The 22211-nt window shown below is 39.1% G+C and overlaps 1 protein-coding gene across 1 annotated transcript in view; it reads right to left on the minus strand.

The window, feature by feature from the left end:
* LOC139713512 (cubilin-like) overlaps window positions 1–22211 on the minus strand; it is a gene marked incomplete at its 5' end in the record, with an annotated part of 59552 nt that overhangs the window by 31126 nt on the left and 6215 nt on the right. Inside the window, 20 exons of the mRNA XM_071625238.1 lie at window positions 2910–3111; window positions 3452–3633; window positions 4684–4883; window positions 5237–5369; window positions 5922–6164; window positions 6910–7023; window positions 7788–7950; window positions 8898–9082; window positions 9886–10054; window positions 11744–11925; window positions 13162–13330; window positions 14088–14272; window positions 15202–15358; window positions 16799–16980; window positions 17299–17462; window positions 17925–18111; window positions 18627–18757; window positions 19732–19957; window positions 20784–20964; window positions 21723–21904. Coding sequence (XP_071481339.1) covers window positions 2910–3111; window positions 3452–3633; window positions 4684–4883; window positions 5237–5369; window positions 5922–6164; window positions 6910–7023; window positions 7788–7950; window positions 8898–9082; window positions 9886–10054; window positions 11744–11925; window positions 13162–13330; window positions 14088–14272; window positions 15202–15358; window positions 16799–16980; window positions 17299–17462; window positions 17925–18111; window positions 18627–18757; window positions 19732–19957; window positions 20784–20964; window positions 21723–21904 — 3537 coding nt within the window. The remainder of the gene's footprint in view (window positions 1–2909; window positions 3112–3451; window positions 3634–4683; window positions 4884–5236; window positions 5370–5921; window positions 6165–6909; window positions 7024–7787; window positions 7951–8897; window positions 9083–9885; window positions 10055–11743; window positions 11926–13161; window positions 13331–14087; window positions 14273–15201; window positions 15359–16798; window positions 16981–17298; window positions 17463–17924; window positions 18112–18626; window positions 18758–19731; window positions 19958–20783; window positions 20965–21722; window positions 21905–22211) is intronic.

Consider the following 22211-nt stretch of genomic DNA (forward strand, 5'->3'; position numbering starts at 1 on the left):
TTATGAATCGGTTTATTCCTGAATTTTGCAGTGTGTCAAAGATTACGTAACAATGAATGCATTAACCCTAATCAGGCTGGGCTTTTTTGGCTGTGCTATATCTGGGGGGGGCGGATTCCGCCCCCCCTTCAGATCTCGCCTATGGAACGCGTGATCGCGCCGAAAATCGGCACACGCGACGCCCGCGACGTATACTTTCAAAATGTATGGTTGCTTTCTCCGAAAAATTTTTCTTATATTTTATATTAATTAATTATTGTAATTTATGCATAAAATCAGTTTTGGGCTCTAAATCACTTATCAATGCTCTAATTAAGCTAATTTCTTTTTTAAAATGTTTCTTGTATCATTCTCCTGAGACATAGGATAAAAAAGAATCTGTATCGAAATTAATTTCTTATGTATTTGATTGTTTTTTTGAATTTCTTATGTATTTCTTTGTTTTTCGACCTTTTGTTTTTGTTTGTTTTTCGACCTTTTGTTTTTGTTTGTTTTTGGCCAAAATTTGTCACAGACATTTTTCGAAGCTTTATTATGCTAAAATAAATTAATTTCGTCCATTCTAAGTCAAGATATGAATTTTTATGTGAATTAATTGAAAAATCACAAGTTGCATTGGATTTGTACACAAAATCACGTTTTGGAGCAATTTTGGGGTTGATAAATTTTTTTCGAACGGGCGTCGCGTCAAAACGGTACGAGCGGGCGCAACAATTTTGGTCTCAAAAGTTGCGCGATACTTGAAAGAAGAAAGTCATGAAACATCGCGGCGGGAGCTTATCGCGCTGCGAAGATATTGCGCGAAACGTCGAGGGGGGGCGGATTCTGAAAGTATTGACATCCTGACTTGACTCTGGTTGTGCTGCATGTGCATCTTCACTCAGAGCTTAAATCATACATGTATGTACAGTAGTGGTATTGATTGTGCAGATACACAGTATCTTGCCACAAGTCCCAGACCACTTTCCTTAATGAGTAAGCACCGATGCCACACCCTGGCACAATGCTCACATACTTATTTCAAGGGAAAGCAACAAGAAAGAAACTAGAACCGGAATTTGTCAACACTGACAAATTAGGTGATCCGATTTTTTTTTTAATCAATGATTCGAGTCCTGATAGTGTAAAGTCTCAGCTACAACATGTTAAAATCTGAGAGAAATTCACCGAAGCATAAGTAAGATAGTGCTCGATAAAGAGAGTCATGTCAATTTTCACATCTAAAAAATTCCCTCCCATAGAGATAACACGTCATAACGAAGATAGAAAAAGAAGTACATATTTGACCTTTGACCCCACTTTGCACAGACAAGATGGCATCTGAGCAAAATGTGGTTATTTTATGAAATGATCCCTGTAACATGGTCTTCACGTGTGCAAAATATGGGAAAGATAGGACATGTATTCACCAAGATACAAGATGAAACATTTATGACCTTTGACCCCAATTTACATACCCAATATGGTGTCTGATCAAGTAGTTGTTATCTTATGAAATAATGTACGTGACATGAACTAAACATGTGCAAAATATTATGCTGATAGAGCGTGTTTTTCTTGAGTTATTGCAAAGAAACTTGGAAAAAGAAAGGAATATCTCAATACATCGAAGATAAGCTTTAATTTCAACCAAGTTTTTGGACGTGATCCCGACATCAAATGAAAAATAGAGGGCACATTACCAATAGCCCAAAGTCTCAGCTACAACATATTAAAATCTGGGAGAAATTCACCGAAGCATAAGGGAGCTAGTGCTCGATAAAGATAGTCATGTCAATTTTCATTTCCAGAAAAACTGCACTCCCATAGAGATAACACTTAAACTGGTCAAATTTGACAAGATTACATTTAATCCATTTTTACGAGGTGATGCCGTCATGCAATCAAAATGTTGTTATTGCATTAATGAAAGAGTATTTAATAAGCTACATCATACTGAAATCTGGGTGAAAATTGGCAAAGGATTAGTGCGATACGCTCGAGTGAACTTGAAACTTGATGACGTCATTTTGAAAATTTACTTTTTTTAATTTATTAAGAAATTTGATATCTTTTAATCATTTTTTCAGCATCGCCAACCCATGAAATGACATGAACAACTCATCAGCTTTCAGAATATAAAAAGAAAATGGAGGGTCACCGTCCATCCTGACGAGTAATATCGGAATTAAAATTGGTGGTTTTTTGGCATTGTTGCACTGTATATCGCCATTGACGCGCGCGCGGAATTTCAACTTTGACGGGCCCGTATGACGTCATATTGAGTCGGATTGACTTGAAACTTGGTAGAAGTATTACTTGACATTTCAGGCATCCGATAAACGTCAAAAAACGGGAAATTTCAGTTGCATATGAGCTGTGCGTGCGTATATGTGCGCGCGCGTACGCGTCCGTCCGATTTTTTCAATTTTTCAAAAAATGCTCCAAATGGTCTGAAACGTGTGCAAAAAAAATTTGAGCTCGATTGGAGCATACAAATATTTTAACGCGCGCGTACGCGCGCGTTTTAAGAGAAAATATGAATTTTGAGAATATGAGTAGAATGCGCATAACTTGAAATATATGTGACGTAAATTTCATTGAAAAATTCCATTCCATTGATGAGATATGTTTGAGAATGTGTTTTCATATAATGACGTCATAGTGACGTCACGGTCGACTGATCACTATGATTTTATTAGACCCGTCGTCTTTGGGACATGATACATATATGGTATAAGTTTGAAATTGATAGGAAGAACACTTTCTGAGCTAATCGATACACAAATTTTGTCCAGAAATAAAGAAAGAAGAAGAAGAAGAAGAAGAACACCCAACAAAGAATCCGTACAGATACAGAAGGTGATCCGAGAGGATACTCGGATCACCTAATTACATGTAACAACATCTGAGGGCGCTGTTTTACTCACTGTTTGGATGGGGAGTTCCCGGAGCGATGGTGGCACTGCCTGACACGGCCTGCCAGCTGAGCTGGAACCCTGTACCAGCCACCGAATAGTCGGTGCTCATGACCACTAAGCCGACGTTCCCCGTCGTCTGCACAGGGCTGGGAATGTCGGTACCACACGCCACCTGCAGGATGGGAGAGTAATCCTGCACCCCATCCAGGATCTGAAAATTTTGAACAGAACAGAAAAGGAAGAAGAGAAAGAACTTAAAATGTAATGTCCCCTCTTGGAACTAGTCTTTCCAGATGTATCATCAACCAAGGACATTTACATCTACTGTAAAGCCAGACATATTCGTGGCATGAAATTTATGCGAATTGGAGCTGATGCCCTTTTTCAATTATCAGTTGAGCATAATTCTGCAAAGAAAACACCCATACATATACACACTTTTGATATGACTGTTGGATGTACTGTTTTTAATGCTGGAATTAAAATTTAAAAAAAAAAAAAAAAATATATATATATATATATATATATATATATATATATGCAGATCTCACCTTTACATAATCAAAGGCACAGGATGAATGGGATTCAACATCAAAGGCTGTGTATGTGAACAGAATCAGGTTTCCGGCTGGAACAGTGACCGTCCATCGGGCACTGACATAGTGGGGGTAGACGGCTGGATACAGCGGAGACTCAATGGTACCAGAATCTCCTGAGAGGTCTCCGCCAAACACTAATACAGATAGACAGTATGTCAGAACGTCAAGAAACAGTATTACAGGAGAGCTGGCATCAACATCAGAAAATAATTGCAAAGTTTTCACTTTTGATTAACCTTTATTCGAAATGAGACATAAGGAGTCTTTCAGGTGATAGATGATAAGGGGTTTGGGAGACTTCTTACTTCCAGTGAACAAAATCAGTTTTTAAAGGAAACTCAAACCCCAAGAGAAATGTGGATTGAGTGAAAGCAGCAACATTAGTAGCACACATCAGTGAATGCTTTAGGAAAATCGGACAATTGATGCAAAAGTTATGAATTTTTAAAGTTTTGGTATTGGAACCGCTGGATGAGGAGACTACTAGAGGTTATGGCATCATGTGTGGATAACAATATAAAGGAAATATAAAAGGAATTCCACAAAAACTGATATTTTATGAAAATTACACATTCCATCAACTTGATACTGACATACGTTAAGGGCAGTAATCATTCCCACTGCTTCCTGAAAGCGGTTAGTCAAATGTTTTTTCATTATGCTAGAAAAGTGAATTTTTGTGGAATTTTCTGTATATTTTCTTTATATTGTTGTCCACACATACTTCATAACCCCTAGTAGTCTCCTCATACAGCAGTTCCAACACCAAAACTTTAAAAAATTCATAACTTTTGCATCCATTGTCCAATTTTCTTCAAATTTTCATTGATGTGTTCTACTAATGTTGCTGCTTTTACTCAATCCACATTGCTTTTTGGGTTTGGGTTCCCTTTAACTCTTCAGGCGACCACGCACAAAGCTGATTAAATTTGCCAATCTTTATCATCAGCTTTCAGTAAGCCATCCAAACTTGATCTAGTTGAAGATTGGCAAGCCCATTCAAGTGCATCACTGCTGATTGGTCAAACAGGAACAACAATCTTTGACTCAGCCAGGTTTGGATGGATCACTATTAAAATGCTGATGGAAAAGCTTAGCAAATGAAGCTTAATATAAATAGTGCATGGGCACAAAATGGATCAAGCACGGCCATGCATACGTATGCATGACTGAGGCATACTCACAATGAGCATAGTTGGCCATAAAGCCAACACCAGTTGACTGGGAGTCTGAGCGAAACTTCATCCACAGGGTCCCAGTACTCGTCACGTTGCTTGGGAGTGTGTCACCACAGAAGCGACCAATCAGGGCTCCCGTCTCGCTGCCCTGTCGAAACTCTACATAGTCCTGGGCACAGCCATTGCTGGACTCGATATTGAACACGCTGCAGGGATGGGGATTTGATGAACAAAGATATGCGGGACTAGCATTGTATGTTTCTCCTAAAATTGCATGCAACACAGGAGATCTTCCATGAAACACATTGGTACCATAATGATATAGATCTAGCGACATAAAAACGCCTAATTAGCTTGAGGGAGTTTTTGGATGAGTTCACGATTAATTCCAATTCTTCACTGTAAATTTTGTACATTTCATTGTGATGGCTTGAACGAAACAGTCTTATTTGGCAAAGCACAAAATCAATTTGTCTCCCTGAATCTTCTTCTCGTCTAATTTGTTCCAACTTCCAAACATGTCTGCCACGATGGTGACACCTCCATACAAGCAGCTCACCTGAAAGAAACCTGGATGGAGTTTCCAGCTGATGTAGGGAAAAGCCAGACACATTCCACATCCTGTGGGTAACTGGTGGGATAGCTGGGACTCGTGATGGAGCCAGACAGGGCGGCAAAAGTACCTCCGCAAGCTAGATTCAGTAGACAAAAAACAAACAAACAAATAAACACACAAACATAAATGGTTTATTCTAAGCATTGACGACTGGGCGGGAGTTCTGAATTCAAAACCCCTGCCGAATATTCATTTCTAATTTCATCAACAACATAAGCCATCAGTGAATTGTAAAATCATATTATATCTGTAGTTATCATCACTTTCCTATTTGTCAGTGTCGACATAACTACTTACTGTACGAGCTGAAATTTTCGAGTACAGATATTTTTGCGAATTGCTTCTTGGAGGACATTTTTGCGTGTTGTTAATTTTCGCGGTGTAAAGGCGATTCGCGAAATTCACAAAAATAAAACCAACGCGAAAATTTCAGCTCGTACAGTAAATAACAGCAAAAATTTACCATTCATGGACGTTAACTGCAGTATCTGTAGAATAAGCCCCACCTTGAAGATCAATACCTTCCTACCAGGCTAAAATGTCCAATGACAAGGGAAAAATGGAGGCACTTTGGGATATTTCAGCAGGTATCATTTACCACTTAACAAATTTTCCCAGTCACACTTACCCGAGTCCGATGTCGAGTAGGTTGCCCTAAAACCTTGGCCACTGACGCTTGAATCCGTGAAGAGGGAGACAAACAGGGAGGGCCCAACGGAAGTGATAGGGGCCGGTACCGTGGTGCCGCAGTAGGTGCCCACCTCTGGGGCTGTTTCGCTGTTGCCTTGCCTCACGGTGACGTAGTCGTGGCAATCCGAAGGAGGGTTGACCTCAAGGTCCAGGTGGGTGAAGATCAGAGTTACTCGGTCCACTGGAAGAAGGATCCGGGGTGGGGGGAGGAGGGGGAGAGGAAATGGGGGTGGATGAAGTAGGAGGAAGAGGAAGGAGGAGAAAAAAATGGAATGAGAGATAAGGACAGTAGAAGGAGACAGTGTTGGAAGAGGAGGAGAAGTAGAAGAAACAAAGAGGATTACGAGAAATGCGGAAGAGGATGGGGAGGAAAAGGAGAGTGGAGGAGTGGGACGAGAGAGTCAAAGGCAAGAGGAAGAGGACACAGGAACATTTGGTGTTAAGGGTGACTTACTGACACATGCACCCTGCATCCCACATCTGCATTAAAATGCAGAAATCTGTCAACACACAGTCAGCTCCCTCCTAACCCAAAATATGACAAGCATACTGGCAAATATTTGGCAGATTCTTATTTTCTTTTCTCCCATATTTTCGTTTACCTTTAGATGTGAATATTTCCTGTGATAAACAGCAGTCTTCCATCTTGAAGAACGGATAATTTTAGTAAACTGTATCGTAATTGTAATCTTACTGATGACTACTATCAATTTCATTGAGACATAAACAGGAACACCAATTCTTTGTTTTTCAATCATTACTGTAATTTTTGTTGCAACTATCTGTACTACAAGTTGTATTAGAAGTTATATTGACATAATCATTATCCTTGTCATCACTCTTGGCTCTATAAAGTGATAATTCTGGGCACAGACATCAATACTACACTGTTGTGAACCAGAAAAGAAATATTAAATGCTACTTACATGGGTCATTTGACTCTATGATCCATGAACAGTTGATGTTGTTTGGATAGTTGTCAGGGTAGTTGGAGGACTCAATATATCCATCAACGGTGGCATCCCGTCGGCCTCCGCATACTGATATGGTACATGATTAGAAAAGAAATATATCATAATACATATGTATGTCATTTCAACATTTGACGTACACATCGAGCTACACAGAAAGCATGCCATATTATTATGCTGCAGTCATGTGCTGACTGGAGTAAAGTATGCAAGAATGAGCTTTTTCTTTTTTTTAGAAACAGAGTAGAATTGAATTTGGCTGAAAATACTAAATAAAAGTTTCCTTACAAAATTCTTTTTCTTTTCTTTAATCACAAAATTAATCATTTAATGAAACACACAATGCAAAATCATCTTATAGAACTAGAAAGTGTTCACTAGAATAAAGAAATCAGTTAGTAAACTGTCAAAATTCTGGTCTCCCACCACTTTAATTGTCCGATACCTTTCTCTTCTCTTCTCTTTTCACTTCAAGAATTAATTGATCTAACATAAATACCGTGCCCTTTTCAATCGTAATCCCCCCCCCCCTTCATTTACGATTTACGCTTGTGAAGTACTGTGATTTACGGCCACTAGCAAGAGTGCTCTACAATTACCAATATTGTATTGTATTGTATAGTATAGTATACTTTTATACATGCATGTGCAATATGTGTACACTTTATATGCGTGTTCCTTTTTGTCTGCTCTTTGTTTTGTAAGCATCTATGAAAGACAGAGGTAATGTCATTTCTTTCCATCTTTGTTTTTTCACCTTCTGGTGGTTTTGCATAGGCATATTCAGGCTTGAAACATGCTTTGCTGAATAAGTAACAACTAAACCAACTGACCGGTCTCATAAGTTGCATGGAAGCCAGAGTAAGCAACACTGGAATCTGAAAACATGTGAACAGACATCTGGTTGCCAGAGGAGTAGATAAGAGGGGGATCTGGAAGCTCCGCCCCACACTGGGTAAGAAGGAGTGGGTAGGAGTCATCTGGGCCATCATATAGCTGTCAAAAAGAATTGATTTTTAAAAAAATGACACATAGACACACAAAAACAAAACACTCAATGTATGCTTCCAAAGAGAGAGTATTAAGCTAACTCTAATTGCCAGTGCTGATAACACATTATCATATTTGTAACCTTCCCATACAAAACCAACAATAATGTCTCTACCATCCTCCAGGGTATTAAAAAGGCATTAAGAAAAATAGATTCTACCTTTTCAGGGGCTTAAAACAATTACAAAGTACTACCTTTTAGTTGAAAGCATATTGACACAAAATAAATAGGTTACTGTTCTACTGGATGATTGAAATTTTCATTGTTCAAGCTTTCAGGAACCCCCAAAGGTGGACCACAGGTAACCTTGGAATAACACTGCATTCCCTAAAGATAGTCCTGCTAACTCTGATCGGAACGGATTTCACCATGAAATCTGATGAATTTCCTTATTTCCTTTTTTATAGGAATCTACGCACAAGTATATGTAATAAAATAATAGATATCGAAATAATAGATACCACCGAATACACCAATGCAAATGCTAAAGCATACCATCCTAGAGCTTAATTGGGTGTTATGTATGTGCACAAGTATGCATGGCTGTCTAATGCACTGAGTAAGTAAAAAGTACCGAGTATGTGCTGCACTTTTGTTCTCGCCAATGGTTGAGGCTGGCAAGTGCATGGATGAATATTAAAGCAATGAAGTTCAATATGGCATGCATTTGGCTACTTATGTCAAGAATTAATCTTTTCCATTTTCAATGACAACTGAACTTCATTAGTAGTAATAACCAATCAAGTAAAATTCACTGTCTGTATCAACTTTAACCCGTTGAGGATGATTTGATTTTGCTACAACACGCATTTCCCATAGACGCTGCCCGAGTATACTCGGGAATCGTCCCCAATGGGTTAAGAGCAGTGAATGATTAAATCAATGACCTCACCTTCACGTAGTCATATTGACAACTACTTGCATCCTCCAGTTCAAATGACAGGAAAGTGAGGGCAACACGGTGATTGTCTTCCACAGTAATGGTCCAGAAGCAATCGGTGTTGTGGGGGTATCTGCCAGAGCCATCGTCTGGAGACCGCAGGTCTCCATGGGGGGTAGTGTAATTTCCTCCACACCCTGATCGCAAAGAGACGACACATACAAGTCGGTAAAAGAGCAGTGCTTATTGAAGTAAATGGGTGCTCTCACCTCTATCAATTACTTGGCTTATCATCAGTGAAGTGCAGTGTCATATTTCAACTGCATGTCAAGCATAATGAAATGGATGACGCTTTGTATGTACTTAGGCATAGCAGACAAGTAATTTCATCAACTTACATATGAACTTCGATGACCTTCCAGTCTTTGCTTGAAAGAAATATATTTTTAATATCTTTCTATCCATCAAATCAAAGAAAATTATCAATGGACTTTTAAAGCTGAAGACACAGCTAGTAAATAACCATCTATAGTAAGTTCTGTAATTTCTCGGAAAAGTACAGGGACTTTTGTAAATGGCATTTTTTTCTCATCCTTTGATGCAATATTCATTCACAGTTTTCCCATTTATATTCCCATCACAACTGGACATTCCAAGGTGAAACTACACCTTGAATGTGACTTTTTCAGGCAATGTACACTGACTCTTGATCTTAACCTTTGACTGCAATCATTTCATTGGATTACACCTCATTCAATGAGGACAAAGTGGGTAAAAGACACACTGTCTAAGGATGAGCATGCCAGGCAGGGTTTTGAACCCCTGTTCTTCAATATAAAGGCCATCAATGACAGTGCACTGCTCCTCTGTAAAGAGATGATGTGTACACATCTGACAATCAATATTCAATGCTGAAAATGAACACAACATGCTTGGTATTGACAGGTTAAGCCTTTTGTCTTCAACAAGCTCACAAGGAGTTTGAGTCTGTAAATCTTACCGCCTGCTCGAGCTTGGTACGTGGCATGAAATCCCCCAAAGCTGACACTAGCATCTGTGGTGAATTGCACAAACATTTGATTGCCCGTAGATGGAATCGTCACTGGATCTTTCTGGGTGATGCAGTATTCGCCTAGCAGAAATCCATTGGCATCATTGCCGGAATACACCTGTACAAGGTAAAGATTTAAATCACAAAATTGAATCCTTTTGTTGTTTACATTCCTAATGATCAGAGACTATTAGTTACCCCCTGCTTGTTCACGAAATACGGGCAAATATCTACGGTCTGGTGCCATATTCCATGAGGCCGGAGCCCAAATGGAATATGGCACCAGACCGTATATATTTCCCCTATTTCGTAAGAACAAGCAGGGGGTAACGATTTTATCTTTTTAAGTGTAAGTGCTAACCTTCTTCTCGCTGATTTCCCCTCGTGAACGATGTTGAAATCGCCGGCTGTCAGCCATGACCATGTTGACTTAGGCCTACGTCTCGCAAGCTGATTACTGTATGCGCGCATACAAATACGTACACGTACACGCCATAAGATACTGCAGTAGCCAGATAGATATAAGTTGCTGTTGTTTATCAAGCATCTAGTGGTCTCAGGTTATGTGCGTAATACGCCTGAGGACCGCGCACTGTCCATTTGTTTTGTACAGGATTAGCGCGCACTTTCCTATAAGCGTCTTTGGTACACGCGCAGCTGGCTGTGTAATACAGTATCATGACGTCATATCACGGAATACGGGATATATTCAGTGGTTGATTGACCAATGAGATGACAAAACTCACGATCACTAAAAGACAAATTATAATATCACCCATGCACTTATTGCTCAGGAAGGCACTACTACAGCATGTTCCCCCTTGATATGTACGCAAGAAGTCCACTTCAAATTCCGAACAGTAAAATGTTAGTTGCTGACCTTGCAATTTCTACATACCAGAGCAGCAGAGGTATTAAAGGGGAAAGGAACCAAACTATTGGAAGGAACCCAGTGGCGTCGTATGCAAGAAAAAAACAGCTTTATATTGATGGCAAATTCAAAGCAAAATTGACTGCAGCATGTATTCATACTGTATTCATACTGTCACCTTACCAAGTAGAATGAGTGTCAGTCATTTGACATTGATTATACTTGCCAGGCAACATGATTTCAAGCACCAGTGAACACCATGGAAATTGTAGGAATGGTAAGAAAAAGAAAATATGGACATTGATTGCATTAGGGTGGTTGTTGTTGTTGTTTCATCTATCTCTCCCTACATATGAGGGATACATATGTCTTGTTGTGCATTGCTGCAGGTTTTGAGCCTAATACTACATACAGGGAGAGGAATTTGATAGCAAGATAAGATGGCCATGAATGTGTACCAGTGTCTGTAAAGAAGACTAGCGCAGGGTGAAGAGTGGATTGGCGTGTGTACAGAGGGGTGGGGGAAGGATATTGATCTTTGCTGATACAGGTATCCTAATATAACGGAGGGAGTGCTCAAGATTAGTCTCCCGTTCTCCTCTACAGATAGCTGATGACACAAAACCAAACAAAATGCCACTGCACATAACATAGTCATGAATAAAAGTAAGGAGTTTGCAATACTGTATAAGCTGTTATTTTTGCAAGGGTTTAGTTATCATGAATTTCACAAATCATTGTTGGACCACAAATTTAACGACATGCGAAAATATCGCTATCCGCTATGGTAATAGTGCACTTTACGACATCCTCAGTGTTAATTCACAAATTAAAACAATATTTTGTGAAAATGTCTGTAACCTCCTCATTCGCGAAAATATCTGTACTTGAAAATAACAGCTTACACAGTATACATTCTTCACGTTTGCATCTTACTCTCAGACTGTCGAACTGACAGCCAGCGGCATGCTCGATTTCCATGTCATCGATGGTCAGGACAACAGAGTAGCCAATGTCAACGGTGATCACCCACTCACAGACGCGGGAGTGGTCGTACAGTGCGGGGTAGTTGGGGCTAGAGAGAGACCCACTGTTCCCTGTCAATTGCCCCCCACAACCTGTTAGCATTTCAAGAAAAGGGGAGCATGCTTGTTAATTGCCCTCTAACAGCACCTCAGGGGAGTATGAACAAATAAAAAAGGAATATATACATTAACTAATACAAGTTTAGATGTCACTTGCCAACAGGCCACTACAATTGATAATGTCTGCGTTCAGAAATAGGCAGGATATAGTTAGTGCTGGTTAGCAATACCTATATTGCAAGAAAGAATGAGCCACAAAATAGAACTTAAAGGATATTCCAGTCATCATTACAGTGATGAATTACTTCATGATGAGCAGACCTGGTAAGAAATCAACAGTTAATCAAAACTACATACATACCACTGCTACACAACATGACACTACACTATAGGGCCTACAAATTGTATCACCTGAATATGCATTGTGAAAAAGAAAAATGTCATAAGATGTACAAAGGAAAAATTCAAACATCCTCAATCTTATGTCTTTTATGCAGCCCTTTTAATCTCAGTTTCACTTACAATCACCCTATTTCAGTCAGCCATGACAAATGTTAACATTACATGGAAAATGTCATATCTAACCAGTCTGCACAAGGAAATACTGTAAAGTAAGATATATCAGTGGCATTAAATTTTTGTGAATTGGAGCTGACGGCCTTTTTCGAGGCATGACATTTTCAAGAACTGCCACTGGCATTCAATGCATATTAATGTAGATGAGAACTCTTGTGTGCATTTTACTTTTGCGAATCTTGGCTCTCGCGAAATTCACAAGATAAAAATGCACCCAAACATTCCTCACTTTACAGTGATTCCCAATCTAATTTTCACCATTACGTCACAAAAAAATGAAAAAAATACCCCAAGACATGGCTATTTCAAATTATGGATAGAGAATGACCTCTGACATTTTGTGCTTTTTATTACATTAATGTCATTACTCTTGCCACATAATATCATATCACAGGACATTTCCAGCTGAATGGCAAGAATATAAAATGCATATTTCAGTAAAGAGACTTTCGACCTATCACCACTACTGTGTACCACCAAATAACATTGTCTATCAATTTCTACCCTCCCACAAAATATTACACTAGAACCAGACTTTTTTTTAATAGCAAGAGTAATGGTTGGAAATGACACCTTTTTTTTTTTTTTTTGCAAACATGTAGTAATGCCAAATATTGAACTTTGACCTCTCATCATTGTAATTTGTAAAAAAAATTGGCATTTGGTTGGGAATACGGATGTTGCCATAGTTACCATTAATGACATAGTAACCCTGAAAACCAGCAGTTGCCACAGAAGAATCAGAGTGGAACTCGAGCCTCATGTACTCCTGAGTGCTGGCATAAGTGATTCCATCAACGAGTGTGTCACTTCCGCAGAGCTTCACAATCTCTGTGGCGTCAGTTGTCTGACCATCAACAAGCTGAGTGAGGACGACAAAAATGACATAATCAGATTATTCTCAGGTTCTCAGCAGATTCATCTGATGAAATGAAGATGAGAGCCTGGTCGCAAGTTGTTTCTTGCTCTTTCAAAGAGATAACAGAATTTAATGGCCATTTTCATGCTCAATGAATAATCAGACTACACTACAAGGTGTAGATTTGGTTCACACTTATGTTAAATACGGGCTGAATATTACATTAACCATTGTCATTATCACAAAAAAAAAAATGCAGACTGTACATTGATCAATTCTTCTAATTAGAGAAGAACCGCTATTGGTGTAGTGGACTGACTCAATAAAATCAAAAAGTATAATATGGCTACTATCCACATTCTCACTGGCGTCTGATGTTTTCTGTACCTCCACTGTTTAGTTATTACTACATGGCAATCATCCAATGTGTCCTCTAATATTTGTTAACCGTTATCGTTATTGCTGTCTTTCACTCCATGTCTGGCGCTATCTTGTTCTGTTAAAGAAAATGCACTCTAATAGAAAGCACTGTCATTATCATCATCATCGCCATCATCATCATTATCACTGTCATCATCACATCATCACATCATCATCATCATCATCATCATCATCATCATCATCATCATCATCATCATCATCATTGTTGTCATCATCCTCATTACTATTCCATGACTGTAAATGAGTGGTTTCCATGCAAGAAGTGTCCAAAACTCTTGCCTCGATGTATGTTCTGTGTCTTTTACTCCTGCTTACTCACCCTGACATAATCAAAGCTGCAGGTACTGTGGCTCTCTATGTTCAGATCCACAAAGGTGAAGTTAATGGTGTTTCCAACTGTTGTCGTTATGACCCATGAGCAGTCCCTGTTGTGTGGGTATGGGTTGGGGTAGTTAGGCGACTCAATGAAACCCTCTGGGGTCGTCAGGACAATGTCGTCACAGTCTTGGGAACGAAATACCATGAAAAGATAGAAGCCCATGGTAAAAACATCATCCTTTGTACAATGTAGATCTACCATATCTATATAATACACAAGTATATCCACTTGATTTTATGTCATGCATGTTTACACTGTTTTGAAAGAGATGCTGATGACATCGTCAAACTACTTGATTCTATGTCATGCATGTTTATGCTGTTTTGAAAGAGATGCTGTTGACATTGTCAAAAGGTTGCATAACTGATGCCACACTCTCTGCAGTCAATTGAAAGTGGCCTCTGAACCCCGAATATCTCCTTTTGACTATCAGTTTCAACATTGTCAACATGAAATGCTCTTGTATCAGCGTTCTATGTGCCATGTCTCAAAAGGCACAGAAATATATCAAAATATCTGTCATATGTTGTACTATTACTATGTGAGTTATCTAAACTATACAAACCTATTTCAGGTGCATTCCACGAACTGGCTGACTAATTACTCCACTGGAAAGTGTATGACCCTTACAGCCATATCCGACAGTTAAGTGGTATAACATATCATAACAGGAATCATAAAACATAATTATGATACAGAACTTGGTACTGCAGAGCAATACTTATTCAACCTGTCACCGACAGTAAAAAAAACAAACACTAATTTTGCTTGTTTGTTTGTTGTTGCTGTTGTTTTTTCACCAAAGTTCAGTGCCCTTTGACTTTCAGGGATTTGCAAGAACTTTGATCAGTACTTGTATACCAAATATAGCATACCTAACCTAAATATCAAGAAAGTTCCCTGAAATAATTTTTGTTGTTGTTGTTTTCTTTTCCTTTTTAAATTGCAAAGATGAAGGATAGATGAGACACCACTCCATCCAGAACATATTCCCTCTGGCACCCTACAAGGCAAGATACATAAGAAGATGATTAGTCTTGCTCAAGTCTCTCACCTTCCTGATAAGAAGCCAGGAAACCATCGCCACTGACCGAGGAGTCAGTCTGCCACTCGATGCGCATGGTGTTGCCTCCAGAGCGTTGGGGGGCAGGCACGGTGGTACCACAGAAGGTCCCTATGAGGGCACTGTTGGCTTCCAAACCATCGTACACCTAACCACACAAAATATTCAGAAAGCAACGTATTACCATAGTTAAATGGTGGGCGAACTGATTGCAAAGAATGGAACGCATAAGCTTACTAATTCATGATTTATTTATTTTTCACTACCTGAAGATAGTTTGTGGGATGCCTGGTAATTTGTTCAATTAAGGGGTTGCCAACATTGACACATTAAAGGGATCGTACAGTTTTGGTTGAGACCTAATTTCAGGTTTCTAACATTTTTTGATGAAATAATGAGAAACCTCTTATGAAATATGAAAGGGCATGTAATTCCATGAGGAATTCAACGTTTATTTGATGAAAATTGGTTTTCAAATGGATGAGATATCCAAACCAGAGCGATTCTAATAAGTGTGGGACCCACACTTTATTACGATCACTTTGTTTTACTTTGTTTTTGGATGTTCCAGTAATTCCAAACCCGATTTTCATCAAATAAACTTTGAATTCCTCTTAAAATGGTATGCTCTGTACTATTTCAAGAGTGTTTTCTTGGTATCTCGCAAAAAGTTAAAAGCCCAATTCTCATCTCCGCCAATACTGTACTATCCCTTTAACATCCCGGAGGTTCTGGTGTACAGAGCACCAAGGGAGACACCTGCTTGTTACATGCATCTCACAGGCACACATTATTCCCAAATAAAAGAATCTTTCAGATTCTGTTGTCAAGGCATGATGAGATCAGTATATTAGATCTAAAACACGACAATCATCCTGAATTGTGGCTTTGAGCACACAAACAGATAAAATCAAGTCAAAATCAACTGACTCATATATCTCATGAAACACACAATCTAGACTACACTATAAGCACCGTTCTGACATAATCCCTGCAGATACATTGTACAAAGTAGTCTTCTTATATCAAGGTGAGGTATACTTCAGATCAAACAAGTAAAACCCAAAGTGACCAATGCAGTACAATTCCACAAACAGAAGCTCGGAGGAACTTTCTGTGACAGTACATCATTTGGATCTCCAATAATCATTCTCAAGTCAACCTCTGTTTAATATGGTCTTTTTTATCATAACATCGAGAGGGGAAAAAAAATATTAGTTATATAAACTGCATCACAATGGGTCACAAAGATTACACACAACAACACAATAATGGGGTGAAAAATAACCAATGACACAAGACACAACTATATGTATTAAAAGAAAAAAAAAAAATATATATATATACTGTAAAAGTGGAAATTTTCGCGATGTTGAAATTTTTGCGCATTTCGCGCAACCAGAAACTAGCGCGAAAATAAAAGCACACGGATATTTTTGCATGCCATATGTTCCAGTTGGTGATGTCTTGATTCCGCGGAATTAAAAACATGCAAAACTCTTCTCACCCGGCCAAGCTCGAAAAATTAGTCGCGCGAAAATATCAACTTTTACAGTATATAATATGCACTTCTTGCATTTACACTCACTTTCACATAATCAAAGACACAACTGGAGTGGTCCTCGACATCAAAGGTGTCAAAAGTCAGGACAATCTGAGAGCCCCTAGCCACTGTAATGGTCCATACGCACAAAGCACTGTGCCCATAAGGGTAGGGGTAGTTAGGGGAGGAGAAGCTGCCTTCCGGTGAGGTAAGGACGCCACCGCACCCTGTCATAAATGAAAAAAACAAAACAAATTGAATATTCACATGGTCATTGGTTACATGATTTTGACATTCAATAACCTTTGGAAGGAATCTCTACTGTACTTAGTCAAAAATAGTAAGTTTAAACAAACTCCCCACTTCATCGATCTGCAAGTTTAGTACACAATTTTAAGAAAATATTGAAAACTTGTCTTTTTCTCAGTTGCATTTATCTGATAAATTTTCTGTGTTTTTCGTACATCTTTGTAAACACTGTGATATAGTTGAACTATGTGTAGGGTATCTACATGCCTGATAATACGACAACTTTAAGTTCCCACCTGTAGCTGTGGAATCATAGATGGCGTTGAACCCGCTGTACGTGATGGAACTATCGGTGTGGAAGGTAACTCTCATGGTGTGACTATGGGAGATGAAGGTACTTGGAGAGAGGGAGGTGCCACAGAAGGTGCCAACCAGAGGTGACGTATCATAAGCACCATTCCTGGAATTCGACATCCAAAGCAACAAAGCAAACTTCAGGACATTTAACAATTGGAATATGTCAAAATCTTCCTGCCAAAAGATGTTTATTCTCCATGCCTCTTTTAAATAAATCACCCCACCTAGCCACCTCAAACAACGACAACAACAAACAAAATGAAACACATACACTTGAAACGAAAGAAAGAAATAGACATCCCTAGTTTGCATTCACGCTTAATGCGACATTTACATCTGTGTGGAGCTTTGGTCAACCAAATGGTCTTCCAGAAACTTGCACATATTTTAAAGTACCATACTGGAACAAACACATCCAAAAATAATCATGCTATTATGTAATTGGTGAAGATATGCATATCCCCCCATTGATGATCATCATGTGTCAGCAAAAAAAAAGAGAGAGAAAAAAAAAGAGAAGAATTCCTGTACACACAACATCCACAGAAGTGAAACCAGATCCCACCATATTTTCACATAATCGAAGATGCAGTTACTGCTCGCTTCCAGCTGAAAGTCGGTGAAGTTGAGCTTGATCTGTTGCCCCTCCGGAGCGGAGATGACCCACGTGCAATCTCGACTGTCTGGATAGTTGCTGGGATAGTTTGGACTGCTGAAGGCACCAGTGTTGCCTAACAGCGTCCCTCCACACACTAGGACAGGAGCAGAGAAAAAAAAAGGAAAGTGCAATAATCTGACACTTTTCAAATAATATGAGACTATTACAGGGGGTTTCGATCAAGCTTCCAATTGTCAGTCAACAAAAGTGATGGAAAAAGTTTTCATCATCCAAATTTAGTCATAATAAATGGTATAGGTGAAAACACAACACTAAATGCATCAAAGAAAAAAAAACCTTTTAGTGGTTATTCAAATGGACACCATATATCTGAACAACATGGAATAAACAGAATAACAAAAATAAGGGTTAGCATTACCCTCGGACAAATCTGGCTTCCTCCTAAAAAGCAATATGTCCACAATGTACTTGCATGTCAAAGTTGATTCTATAGAGAACTATTATATTTTCTTAAATGTGGAATGCTTTGGTAGAACTAAATGGGCTTTAAAATTGTGCTGAACACTGCATGTCTATCCAGACTTAAATCCTGGTTAACCTCCCTGTAACTGAATTCATCTTGTATGAAAGTAAAACCATCACACTCACAGGTAGATGCATCCGCAGCAATGTACGACGCAGTGAAGCCATCCAGCGCTATTGACCCGTCCGTAGCGAAGACCACACTCATTCGGTTCGTTGTAGAGGTGAGGGCATGAGGCGGGACGGAACCGCAGTACCTGAGAGGCAAGTGAGATGTCAAATAAGTTAAGTAAAAGGAACATCACAGTGCTAATTCCATTTGAATCAACATGGCAAATGCAAGCTCCATGCAAACACATAATTTAGTCTCTAGTAATAACTCACATCCCGCAAAAATCAATGGGACCCTTTGCTAATGAATAGTGTACAAAGAGTTTTCACTTGCAAACTGAAAGTAAAATGTACCGGTGAATGGGTATGTCAGTATGCAAGTACGAACACAATTTCACAGGCAGAGCCAGAGTGCTGTGAGGAATATTCTTATTGAAAGTACAGAGCATAAAAATCACTTAAACAGTTCATTAGAATATTCCACAATGCCTTTATCATATCACCACTTTCAAGATTATTCGTGGTTGCGGCAATTGTTTCCACCTCTGAAAAGAATTATGAGTTGATTCTTAGCATTCATAAAGATTGACTGCATTGGACATATGATTGACATATTACACTAGAAAGCATTGTTTGGAGCTGGCATCAGAATATGAAGGATGGAACAGCATGTTCCTATTACAGTACTCTGTATGAATGTATCTCTTTAGGGTATGTTGGTTGAAATATAAAGTTTGTGTATACATATAAAATTTATATCGGTATGAAATCTTAGAAGGCACCATGTTGGGATATACAGCACACAGATCCATATAAGATATCCCTCAAGAATGCATTCTAAGTGTCATTTGCCTTATAGCTGCTTTGATTGGATTCAGTCCACATTTTCACTTAACTTGGCCTTTATGAAAGTAATCAGAATCTATTAAAACAAACTGTGATGGTATTGATAGCAGTCCCACACTAAGGCCATGCCATTGTCAGGTAAAAGATTAGTATGATTGTTCAATCTCTATTTTAAAGACAAGTATAAGGACACCTGCAGATCACAGACTTCAAACAATATCCTGGTAGGTAGAGAGAGAACACTGTAAAGTTTCCTCCCAGATAGAGCTCCTACCTGCCAAGTAACGTCACATTTGGAGTGGTGCCATTGTCATACACCTCCACGTAGTCGTAGTTACAGTTGATGTGGTCTTCGAGGGCGAAGGCATCGAATGAGAGCTGGATCACAAGACCAGGGTCCACCACGATGTTGTAAACGCAGTGGGCACCGTGTGGGTATGCATTGCCGTCGGATGGGGAGCTGAATGAACCGGAAGTGCCCGTGAATGTTCCACCACAGCCTGCATATTGAATTGCCGCATAAAAATAAATTAAATGTAAACAGAGGAAAACTGACCAGAAATGAATATAATTTATTATTGGAAAAATGAGCAAAGAAAATGGGATTTCATCGAATGGAATCTCATTTTCTTTGCTCATTTTTCCAAGAATAAAATAAATCAAGACACAATGTGAGCATGTCTGTGGCAAATTTGAACAACTGATCAGAACAATGGGTGTCATAAACATACCATGCACACTTTGCATAAAATGAAAATAACCCGAAGAATTTGTATGATGTTGCAAACCATATGTCATATCAAGTCACCCCCAAAACATATGTTGTATATTGTGTATTTATTGTATTTCATTCTATTTTTAACTACTTCAAGCTTACTATACATGGAGAAGACTTGTGTACTATTTTCAGTTTTTCCCTTATGCAATTCCTTTTTGTCAAAAAAGAGAAGTTTGTTATTGTAATGTGATGAATGATGTATAAGTAACAAACCATAATTGTGTATATGTCACGATCAAGGCATGGTCCCATGCATAGGCAGGTTCAGAAATATTTTTCTAGCTGTGGGTACCATATCCAGTGTATGAGCAAATCCAGATAGTGTGAGGCGTCACAAATGTATGACTGGTTCTTGCAATGTCAAATATACAGTATATGCAAATAAATAAAATGTACTTGTACTGGTTTTCACTCTCTTCCAGTTGGCATATGTAAATTTTATCATCTACCATTTTCTCAGATCCTCATTTTTTGTTTTTCCAATTGACATGATCATAAAAGATTACAAAATGATCTGGCAGAGCTTGGGAACCACGGACATCTCATACCTATGGACGGATCACCCTCATCAAAGAAGGCATAATCTGCGCTGAATCCTAGGTTGGTGACGGAGGCGTCTGTGACAAACTTGAGGTACATGCTGTTGCTGGTGGTCGTTATGGGCGCTGGGATCTGTGCTCCACAGAGGGTGGCAATGAGGTTGGCGCTGGATGAAGCTCCGTCACGAACCTGTTACCATGACAACAGCACCAAACATAAAAGATCACTGCACTGCAGAGAGATGTCAAGGGGGAATTGATTGTACAGTCAGTATATGGGAACATCATGTTTATAATGAGCAGTTTGGGACCTCTGAAATCTCTTTATCGTATCTAGTATCTTGATGCGTCAGGGATAAAAACCAAAAATCAGGGTTCCCACAGAAATTTGAAAACAGAATTCAATGACTTTTCCATGACTTTTCCATGACTTCCTTTCTGGCACGGTTTCCAAAATCAGACACGTTATGATGGCCTCCACCTCCCCTCACAGCCATCCGTTCCACCCACTATCTTACTCATGACATGTACATCTATTATCATTAGTATATGTCCCAGGAGTTATGTAGAATTTGGGATGTCACAAAACTGGGAAAAATGGAAATCATGAACACCAATTATAATAGCAGAGTATGATCACAGAGTATGACAGTTGCGAGACACGACAAACTAGAAAGCTGCCATAGCCAAGAGGTAAATGCAATTCCATGACTTTTCCATGACTTTTCACAAATTTTCCAAAGTCCCTGACTTTTCCCTGACTTTCCATGACCACATATTTTTCCAGGATTTTCCATGACTGTGGGAACCCTGAAAAATATGAAGAGAATAGGACTTGCCAGAGTTACCTTGTTATATCAATTATCTTGCTATTTCCAAATTTGCACAATAAGGTTCCTCTGTATACAGGAGAGTCGGTATTTTGGACAGTAAAGGAACAGACCTCACCTCCAGATAGTCGTACTGGCACGAGGCGTGATCTTCGATGTCGAAAGCACTGAATGTGAGAGTGACAACCTGACCATCCCCGGCCGTGATCACATACTCACACTCCCTACTGTTCGGGTAGGCCTGGGGGTAGTATGGAGACTGGATGCTGCCAGGGGCAGTTGTGAAAACTCCTCCACAAGCTTAGCATTGTTGTGAGAGGGGGGAACAAACAAATAAAACAAAATCAAAAGCAAAACCAGGATTAAGATTTCACAATTTTGACACAGCACACTTATTACGTATAGTGAAGCAGAGAACAAACAGATTTCAGCAGATACGGTTGTAGATTGGTTTCATTCCCAAATCTGCAACCAAGAAGCACCGGAGAGTTATCATAGATTTCTTTCAGCTTTGAACATCACACAGATAGATGTGCATCATAAACCATGCACAAATTCCATTAATACTCAATCTATTCACTACAAATGAACAAGGGAGTCAAAATTT

Source organism: Diadema antillarum, unplaced genomic scaffold, assembly GCF_040938485.1.
Source record: "Diadema antillarum isolate AM-2024a unplaced genomic scaffold, OU_Dant_1.0 seq00001991_RagTag, whole genome shotgun sequence".
Taxonomy (NCBI): domain Eukaryota; kingdom Metazoa; phylum Echinodermata; class Echinoidea; order Diadematoida; family Diadematidae; genus Diadema; species Diadema antillarum.